The sequence below is a fragment of the Drosophila miranda genome (assembly GCF_003369915.1).
Source record: "Drosophila miranda strain MSH22 chromosome Y unlocalized genomic scaffold, D.miranda_PacBio2.1 Contig_Y2_pilon, whole genome shotgun sequence".
NCBI lineage: Eukaryota > Metazoa > Arthropoda > Insecta > Diptera > Drosophilidae > Drosophila > Drosophila miranda.
In genome coordinates this window covers 22,023,229-22,033,235 of record NW_022881614.1, presented here as the reverse complement: position 1 = coordinate 22,033,235, position 10,007 = coordinate 22,023,229, and the positions used below count along the sequence as shown (strand labels likewise).

Here is a 10,007-nt window from a genome sequence, read left to right as displayed (position 1 = left end):
ATGGTATCGCCGGGGTACACCGAGGCGGAAAGTGACCTAGAATTGGTGAGCTGGGAGCCGGCGCCACGGAGAGAACGCAGACGCGAGGAGCCCCACCCCAAGCGCGAGGAGCCCTGGACCAGCAGTAGCAAGGAGCCCCGCACCAGCAAGCGCGAGGGGCCCCGCACCAGCAAGCGCGAGGAGCCCCACACCGGCAAGCGCGGTGAGCACCGGACCAGCAGACGCGAGGAGTCCCGCACCGGCAAGCGCGAGGAGCCCCGGACCAGCAGGCACGAAGAGCCCCACCCCAGTAAGCGCGAGGAGCGGCCTGAGGGAGGAAGGAGGGGGCGCACGGAGACGCGGAAGGAGGAGCCCAGTGAGCGGGCCTCGAAGCGGGCGTCCACGCGTTCGACGCGTACGGCCAAGGAAGAGGAGTCGTCGGCACGCACAAGGGGTGGTCGACGGCGCGGCGAGGGAATCAGCGGCCGACAGACCCACAGGTCGAGGAGCCGCAGCCAACGCCGGCCGAAACCGCGGTCAAAGAGCCGCAGACAACGCCGATCGAGACCGCGGTCAAAGAGCCGCAGTCAACGCAGGCCGACATCGCGGAAGATAACGCGGCCGCTGAGGCACGACGCCTCGCGGAATGGCACCGGCGGTTCGCGCTGGCCACGGCGGCGGAGGAGCGGAGACAACGGCGTGTATGGGAGGACGCCTTGACGCTGGCAAAGAGGCTGAAGGCCACGCAGGAGGCTGAAAAGGCGCCACGAGCGAGACGTCGCGCACCAATGGCGGTGTATTAGCCGGGTCGACGCAGCGGAGCGAAGGGAGACGGCGCGTCTGCGGGCGGAAGCGGAGAAGGCAAGGGCGACGCGGGCGGAGGGCGCGGCCGGCGGGCTGGCGGTGATCTCCAGCGCCGAAGGCGGCTCGAGTCCAGTCGCCCGAAGAGGAGTGGCAGGAGAGGCTACGACGAGCCGAGGTGGAGGAGGAGGAGCTCTGGCAGCCACCCCCTGAACACGTCGAGTCCGAGGAGGAGCCACGGCCGCAGGCCCCACCGTCACCGGGGGCAGAGGAAGAGCTGTTCCGGCGTCGGCCGCCGGCTGACGACGCGCGCGGTCAAGGGGGTCAGCAGCATCAGCATCAGCAGCAGCAGCAGCAGCGTCAGCAGCATCAGCAGCAGCAGCAGAAGCGTCAGCAGCAGCAGCAGCGTCAGCAGCATCAGCAGCAGCAGCGTCAGCAGCAGCAGCAGCACTGGCACGGGCCACAGGGAGCCGCCATCGGGCAGGAGGTGCGCTCCGCGGTGCGAGACGGCATGATGTGGCACGTGCAAACGCTGCACATATCGTGGGCCTCTGGGCCCGCGCCCCAGCAGCCCGGGCAAGAAGCGAGGGAGGCTCGACTGTGGGAGAAGGCACCACGCGCCAGTGACGAGCGGGACCCGAGGCGGCGGGCACGGCCACAGGAGTCGACAGGCCCAGCGGTGGCACCCACCGCCGAAGAGGTGCCCGAGGAGGCGCCCGGGAGGACGGCAGAGGTCGAGACGGAGGGCAGACGAACACGCCAACATCACTGACGGCGGAGGGCCCAGCGGCGGCGCCCGAAGCCGAGGTGGCGGCCGTACCTCTCCGATGAGCGCGATCGGTTCGATTCCCCCTTACCGATAGTTCGCATAGGAGCTTTTTCCCTTTGCCCCGCCCGGTATAGGGTACGGTCGCTATTCTGACCTACTCGATATGACACAGCGTTGCCCTTACGCTCCACTCGATACAGCGTAGGGTCGTTTCTGTGCTCTACTCGATATGTCGCAGCGCGCGTATTCTACTTCCGGATCGCGAATTCCTCAATGGACTGGAAACGTACCATTTTCTCGCGATGCCGGGTGTTTTCTTTGTTTACCTTGTGCGCGTCTGGTTTTTTTCTACTACCCTTCGCTGGGCCGCCTGCTTTCCGCCGGCCCTCTGGATGCTTCGGGTAAGTTTTTCCTCCCGCGTTTTCGCCTTCCGCCGCCTTCATTCAAGCTCCCCCGATTCCCCGCTGTCCCTCTGCTGCAAGGTAAGACCATGTTTTTTCTTTAAAACACCCTTTTTTTTTTTGGTTTTTTTTCCTTTTTTACTTGTTCTTGTTTTAAGTTACTTTCTTCTCCATTCTTCTTCTCTACTCTTCTTTTCTCCTCAATAACTAGCCCGGAATACCTCCTGCCGGTCGGTGGACACCAATAGCCGGTACCGGACGCCCCCGTCGTTGACCAGACGCTTCACCTTCCTCGCGGTTGGCTTTATCCGCGCGAGAGAGCGCGTGACGACGGCCAGCCACTCCTCGCGGTTGACGGCCCGCCACCGTGAGTTGTCCGCCGACCTCGTCTGGGGCCACGATGCCTGGCGCTGGAGCTCGGGCCGGCGCGCCTCCGCCCGCTCCCCTGGGCACGACGCCTGTCGGCCCAGCTTCGGACGCTCGCCCTGGCCGGGTTCCGGCCATCGCCAAGGACCTCTCTCCCATGGCTCAGGTGAGTGTTGTTCCGCGGCCTCGTCCTTCTTCGCTTCCGCCGTTGCTCTTGCGCCGTCATCCGCTTCGCCGTCGGCCGCCACCTCGGCTTCGGGCGCCGCCGCTGGGCCCTCCGCCGTCAGTGATGTTGGCGTGTTCGTCGTGCCCTCCGTCTCGACCTCTGCCGTCCTCCCGGGCGCCTCCTCGGGCACCTCTTCGGCGGTGGGTGCCACCGCTGGGCCTGTCGACTCCTGTGGCCGTGCCCGCCGCCTCGGGTCCCGCTCGTCACTGGCGCGTGGTGCCTTCTCCCACAGTCGAGCCTCCCTCGCTTCTTGCCCGGGCTGCTGGGGCGCGGGCCCAGAGGCCCACGATATGTGCAGCGTTTGCACGTGCCACATCATGCCGTCTCGCACCGCGGAGCGCACCTCCTGCGAGACGAACGGCCCGATGGCGGCTCCCTGTGGCCCGTGCCAGTGCTGCTGCTGCTGCTGACGCTGCTGCTGCTGCTGCTGATGCTGCTGACGCTGCTGCTGCTGCTGACGCTTCTGCTGCTGCTGCTGATGCTGCTGACGCTGCTGCTGCTGCTGCTGATGCTGATGCTGCTGACCCCCTTGACCGCGCGCGTCGTCAGCCGGCGGCCGACGCCGGAACAGCTCTTCCTCTGCCCCCGGTGACGGTGGGGCCTGCGGCCGTGGCTCCTCCTCGGACTCGACGTGTTCAGGGGGTGGCTGCCAGAGCTCCTCCTCCTCCACCTCGGCTCGTCGTAGCCTCTCCTGCCACTCCTCTTCGGGCGACTGGACTAGAGCCGCCTTCGGCGCTGGAGATCACCGCCAGCCCGCCGGCCGCGCCCTCCGCCCGCGTCGCCCTTGCCTTCTCCGCTTCCGCCCGCAGACGCGCCGTCTCCCTTCGCTCCGCTGCGTCGACCCGGCTAATACACCGCTCGTGGCGCCTTTTCAGCCTCCTGCGTGGCCTTCAGCCTCTTTGCCAGCGTCAAGGCGTCCTCCCATACACGCCGTTGTCTCCGCTCCTCCGCCGCCGTGGCCAGCGCGAACCGCCGGTGCCATTCCGCGAGGCGTCGTGCCTCAGCGGCCGCGTTATCTTCCGCGATGTCGGCCTGCGTTGACTGCGGCTCTTTGACCGCGGTCTCGATCGGCGTTGTCTGCGGCTCTTTGACCGCGGTTTCGGCCGGCGTTGGCTGCGGCTCCTCGACCTGTGGGTCTGTCGGCCGCTGATCCCCTCGCCGCGCCGTCGACCTCCCCCTTGTGCGTGCCGACGACTCCTCTTCCTTGGCCGTACGCGTCGAAAGCGTGGACGCCCGCTTCGAGGCCCGCTCACTGGGCTCCTCCTTCCGCGTCTCCGTGCGCCCCCTCCTTCCTCCCTCAGGCCGCTCCTCGCGCTTACTGGGGTGGGGCTTCTCGCGCTTGTCGGTGCGGGGCTCTTCGTGCCTGCTGGTCCGGGGCTCCTCGCGCTTGCCGGTGCGGGACTCCTCGCGTCTGCTGGTCCGGTGCTCCTCGCGCTTGCCGGTGTGGGGCTCCTCGCGCTTGCTGGTGCGGGGCCCCTCGCGCTTGCTGGTGCGGGAGAAGGGTTACTATCCCAAAAATCCCAAGATGCAAGCCGAAATCAACCAACAGGTTGACGAACTGCTGGAAAGAGGGGGTGTTGAGCCATCGAAGAGCCCGTACAGTTCACCCATCGTGATGGTCAAAAAGAAGACGGGAAAGTGGAGATTATGCGTGGACTTCAGACAGATAAACGCGAAGTCCATCAAGGATGCGTACCCCATGCCAAGAATAGACTATATTTTGGACCAGCTCAGGGAGGCACGGTTCATCAGTAGCTTGGACTTAAAGGACGGATATTGGCAGATACCACTGGAGGAAGGCAGTAGAAAGTTCACCGCGTTCACGGTGCCCGGCAAAGGGCTGTTCCAGTGGAAGGTGATGCCATTCGGACTCCACTCAGCCTCGGCTACGTTTCAGAGGGCATTGGACCAGGTGATAGGCCCCGAGATGATGCCACACGCGTTCGCGTACCAAGACGACATCATTGTCATCGGCCGTACCGAGGAGGAGCACAAGCGCAACCTCGAAGAAGTCTTTCGACGGTTAAAGAACGCCAACTTGCGCCTAAATGTGGACAAGTGTCAATTTTTTAGGAAGGAGCTACGTTACCTGGGGCATTTGGTAACGGGAGACGGAATCTGCACCGATCCCGAGAAAGTGGCGGCCATTAAGGAGTTGCAGCCGCCAGTCAAAGAGCTACGACAATACTTGGGCGTAGCCTCCTGGTACCGGCGTTTCGTAAAGGGATTCGCCACGTTGGTGCAGCCCCTCAGCACTTTGCTGAAGAAGAAGGCCAAGTGGGAATGGTCAACGGAACAGCAACAAGCGTTCGAGGACGTAAAAAGTCGGCTGACAGCAGATCCGGTGTTGGCATGCCCAGATTTCTCAAAGAAATTCGTGATCCAGACGGACGCCAGCGACTACGGACTGGGGGCGATCCTGACGCAAGAGACGGAGAAGGGCGAGAGGGTCATCTCATACGCCAGTAGGACTCTGAATAGAGCAGAAAAGAACTATTCGGCGACTGAAAAGGAGTGTCTGGCCATTGTATGGGCTATAAGAAAGCTAAAGCCCTATCTGGAGGGATACCATTTCAAGGTGGTCACGGATCACATGGCGTTGAAATGGTTGAACAGCATCGAGAGCCCAACAGGGAGGATCGCCAGGTGGAGCTACAACAATACGACTTCGAAGTGGCATATAGGAAAGGGCAGCTGAACGTAATGGCGGATGCACTGTCCCGACAGCCATTGGCGGAGCGATGCCTGAGAACCACGGAGGAGGAAGCAGAAAAGGGACACGAACCGGAGGCAGAGTGCGGATGGATTCAAAAGGTCAAAGAGAGGATGAGGACGGAACCGAGGAAATATCCGGATTACGTCGAGGAAGCAGGCCGGATATACCGGCACATCCCGCACCGGGCTGGAGAAGAAGAGATAGCATCATGGAAGTTATGCGTACCGAAGGATCTAAGAGAGAGAGTTATAAGAGAGAATCACGACTCGCCGGAGGCGGGGCACGCGGGCGGCAGAAGGACGATGGCCCGAGTAGCCGCCCGATTCTACTGGCCGGGGATGCACCGAGATGTGAGGACATACGTGAGAAAGTGTGAAAGCTGCATACGCTACAAACCAAGTCAACTGCAGGCGGCCGGGAAAATGCTGACACAAGTGCCAGAAGAGCCGTGGGCAACGGTGTGTGCCGACTTCGTGGGCCCTCTGCCCAGGTCAAAGCATGGGAATGCCATGTTATTGGTGATGGTGGATCGGTTCTCGAAATGGACCGAGTTGGTCCCCTTGAGAAAGGCCACTGCGGAAGCACTAACGAAAGCGTTCCGAGAGCGCATCGTGTCCCGGTTTGGCGTGCCGAAGGTGGTGATCACGAATAATGGCGTCCAGTTCACCAGTAGAGCTTTTAAGAGGTTTTTGGAGCAGATGGGTGTACGGCATCAGTTCACGGCACCGTACACGCCGCAGGAGAACCCGACGGAGCGAACTAATCGGACAGTGAAAACTATGATAGCTCAGTTCACCGAAGGGAACCAGAGGAACTGGGATGAGAAATGGCCAGAGATAATGTTAGCCGTAAATTCAGGGGTGTCCGAATCCACCGGGTACTCGCCGGCGTTCGTGGTCCAAGGGAGAGAGCCGAGGCTACCAAAGGCTCTATACGATGACGAAGCGCTTGGCACAGGACAGGGCACGCACACTCCGGACGAGAACGCGGCCAAGTTGAGAGAGGTGTTTCAACTGGTGAGGCGGAATCTCGAAAGAGCGGCGCAGGACCAGGCGAGGTATTATAACCTGAGGAGGAGAGCGTGGAAACCCACGATTGGAGACAAGGTATGGGCCAAGCAACACCATCTATCCAACGCGGCCGAAGGGTTTGCGGCAAAACTGGCCCCGAAATATGACGGGCTCTACACCATAATGGATTTCGTGTCCCCGGTCATTTGTAACTTAAAGAAGGACAGCGAGAAACGGACGCGGACCGCGCATATAGGGGACCTGAAGCCACAACCCGGGAAGGAACCCCCAAAACAGGCCCGGGAGCCGAAGCGTAGACGACGCACAAGGAGGGGCAACGGGCGAGGCATACGGAGAAGGGTGGACGAGCACGGAAGACAGAGACTAACGGCAGGGGCAGAAAGGAGAGTCCCAGCTGGATGCCACGCAGGACAAGGTCGTACGAGTTACTCTTACAACTAAGGTTCAATAAAACTAAGAACCACGCGTGTCACGCAGGACATGAATCGCCCACAAGGGAGGAGAGGGTGGCCCAACTTGATGCCACGCAGGACAAGGCCGTACAGGATGCTCTTACAACTAAGGTTCAGTAAAACGGAGCAGCAGACGGCGGCCGGCGGACCAATACAGCTGGACCTACAAGAAAAAAAAAAGGAGGATTAGCTCGTCAGCCAATTGGAACTGATCAAAGGCAAAGAAGGTAGAAGACACCCGAGTTACCACTATCCCGGGGGGGGGGGGCGGGTTGCGTGGTGCGTCGACGGACGAGGGGGCGCCCCGAGAAGGGGGTTCCGAGATGAGCAGAAGTTCGGGTCCGGGTCCAGGGCATAGAAGCCAGCTGCTAACGTCGGGGATGGCGGGACAAAGGCGGATGCCGCCCGTGCGCGGTCTACCGGCTGGGGAATCGGATGATCCCTGGGTCCGAGGCGCTGCACGGGGGTGACATCCGCGTCTAAGCCGATCCAGAGACGGGCGGAGCTGGCCACCGGGGGCGGGCCGATGTTTGGCAGCACGGGCGAAAGGTCGGAGGACCTATTGGTCACGGGCTGGGAGATCGGTCAGCACCCTGGACTGGAACCCAAGGACGGGCTGGAAGAAAGGCAAGGTGAGATGAGGAACCCAAGAACTCGGGAGGCTTACCAGATCCAAGGCGGAGCCGGGCAACACGTCGCCAGACCTGGAAGTAGAAAGGGTCAAATAAAAAAAAAAAAAAGGGGAAAAGGAAGAAAAGTGGGAACCGAAGGAAAGCTAACAAAATTAGGGGGCACCCTAGGGTTAACGCGGCGAGAGGCGCGGATAACTTTCAAAACGGGAGCGAGCGAGAGAGCCAGCTGGAAGGCAAGAGAGAGCCGTCCCACGGGCCCATGTAAGGCACCGTTACATGGAACGGTGAACACCGGCACGAGCCCTTATAAAGGCGGGAGCAGCGCTCGATCAGGTCTTTTCAAAAGTTGACCACGTGGAAAAAAAAGAAAAAGGGTAAGATGCAGCAGCATTTAATGAGGTACCTAGCGGAGCAGCGAAAATGGATTCGCCGCGGGTATCAGGCTATGGGTGATACGCAAAGTCGGCGGCAGGCGTACCAGGTCGAGCGCGAGGAGCAAAGGTCGAGTAGGAGTAGGTCCCCGGAGCTACAATTGTTGGCCTCACCGCTAGTGTCAACCGCGGGATCCATGGGACCGACGGTGTCCCCCATGGTATCGCCGGGGTACACCGAGGCGGAAAGTGACCTAGAATTGGTGAGCTGGGAGCCGGCGCCACGGAGAGAACGCAGACGCGAGGAGCCCCACCCCAAGCGCGAGGAGCCCCGGACCAGCAGTAGCAAGGAGCCCCGCACCAGCAAGCGCGAGGGGCCCCGCACCAGCAAGCGCGAGGAGCCCCACACCGGCAAGCGCGAGGAGAACCGGACCAGCAGACGCGAGGAGTCCCGCACCGGCAAGCGCGAGGAGCCCCGGACCAGCAGGCACGAAGAGCCCCGCACCGACAAGCGCGAGAAGCCCCACCCCAGTAAGCGCGAGGAGCGGCCTGGGGGAGGAAGGAGGGGGCGCACGGAGACGCGGAAGGAGGAGCCCAGTGAGCGGGCCTCGAAGCGGGCGTCCACGCGTTCGACGCGTACGGCCAAGGAAGAGGAGTCGTCGGCACGCACAAGGGGGAGGTCGACGGCGCGGCGAGGGGATTAGCGGCCGACAGACCCACAGGTCGAGGAGCCGCAGCCAACGCCGGCCGAAACCGCGGTCAAAGAGCCGCAGACAACGCCGATCGACACCGCGGTCAAAGAGCCGCAGTCAACGCAGGCCGACATCGCGGAAGATAACGCGGCCGCTGAGGCACGACGCCTCGCGGAATGGCACCGGCGGTTCGCGCTGGCCGCGGCGGCGGAGGAGCGGAGACAACGGCGTGTATGGGAGGACGCCTTGACGCTGGCAAAGAGGCTGAAGGCCACGCAGGAGGCTGAAAAGGCGCCACGAGCGGTGTATTAGCCGGGTCGACGCAGCGGAGCGAAGGGAGACGGCGCGTCTGCGGGCGGAAGCGGAGAAGGCAAGGGCGACGCGGGCGGAGGGCGCGGCCGGCGGGCTGGCGGTGATCTCCAGCGCCGAAGGCGGCTCGAGTCCAGTCGCCCGAAGAGGAGTGGCAGGAGAGGCTACGACGAGCCGAGGTGGAGGAGGAGGAGCTCTGGCAGCCACCCCCTGAACACGTCGAGTCCGAGGAGGAGCCACGGCCGCAGGCCCCACCGTCACCGGGGGCAGAGGAAGAGCTGTTCCGGCGTCGGCCGCCGGCTGACGACGCGCGCGGTCAAGGGGGTCAGCAGCATCAGCAGCAGCAGCGTCAGCAGCATCAGCAGCAGCAGCAGAAGCGTCAGCAGCAGCAGCAGCGTCAGCAGCATCAGCAGCAGCAGCAGCAGCGTCAGCAGCAGCAGCATCAGCAGCAGCAGCACTGGCACGGGCCACAGGGAGCCGCCATCGGGCCGTTCGTCTCGCAGGAGGTGCGCTCCGCGGTGCGAGACGGCATGATGTGGCACGTGCAAACGCTGCACATATCGTGGGCCTCTGGGCCCGCGCCCCAGCAGCCCGGGCAAGAAGCGAGGGAGGCTCGACTGTGGGAGAAGGCACCACGCGCCAGTGACGAGCGGGACCCGAGGCGGCGGGCACGGCCACAGGAGTCGACAGGCCCAGCGGTGGCACCCACCGCCGAAGAGGTGCCCGAGGAGGCGCCCGGGAGGACGGCAGAGGTCGAGACGGAGGGCACGACGAACACGCCAACATCACTGACGGCGGAGGGCCCAGCGGCGGCGCCCGAAGCCGAGGTGGCGGCCGACGGCGAAGCGGATGACGGCGCAAGAGCAACGGCGGAAGCGAAGAAGGACGAGGCCGCGGAACAACACTCACCTGAGCCATGGGAGAGAGGTCCTTGGCGATGGCCGGAACCCGGCCAGGGCGAGCGTCCGAAGCTGGGCCGACAGGCGTCGTGCCCAGGGGAGCGGGCGGAGGCGCGCCGGCCCGAGCTCCAGCGCCAGGCATCGTGGCATCGGACAACTCACGGTGGCGGGCCGTCAACCGCGAGGAGTGGCCGGCCGTCGTCACGCGCTCTCTCGCGCGGATAAAGCCAACCGCGAGGAAGGTGAAGCGTCTGGTCAACGACGGGGGCGTCCGGTACCGGCTATTGGTGTCCACCGCCCGGCAGGAGGTATTCCGGGCTAGTTATTGAGGAGAAAAGAAGAGTAGAGAAGAAGAATGGAGAA

At 63.3% G+C, this 10,007-nt stretch overlaps 3 protein-coding genes across 3 annotated transcripts; 2 read left to right on the top strand and 1 right to left on the bottom strand.

The window, feature by feature from the left end:
• LOC117193883 (vicilin-like seed storage protein At2g18540) lies at positions 1–9,622 on the top strand. The gene is made up of 3 exons (XM_033398567.1): positions 1–436; positions 894–1,587; positions 9,573–9,622. Exons 1-2 carry the CDS (start codon positions 1–3, stop codon positions 1,550–1,552), a joined length of 1,095 nt encoding a protein of 364 aa, XP_033254458.1. The 3' UTR covers positions 1,553–1,587; positions 9,573–9,622.
• LOC117193882 (proteoglycan 4-like) lies at positions 3,389–7,964 on the bottom strand. Its single transcript, XM_033398566.1, has 2 exons — positions 7,852–7,964; positions 3,389–4,028 (listed from the first exon to the last, which is right to left on the bottom strand). Exons 1-2 carry the CDS (start codon positions 7,962–7,964, stop codon positions 3,389–3,391), a joined length of 753 nt encoding a protein of 250 aa, XP_033254457.1.
• On the top strand, positions 7,963–8,448 carry LOC117193881 (FK506-binding protein 4-like). The gene has a single exon (XM_033398565.1). It carries the CDS (start codon positions 7,963–7,965, stop codon positions 8,446–8,448), a length of 486 nt encoding a protein of 161 aa, XP_033254456.1.
• Positions 9,623–10,007: the final 385 nt, after the last annotated feature.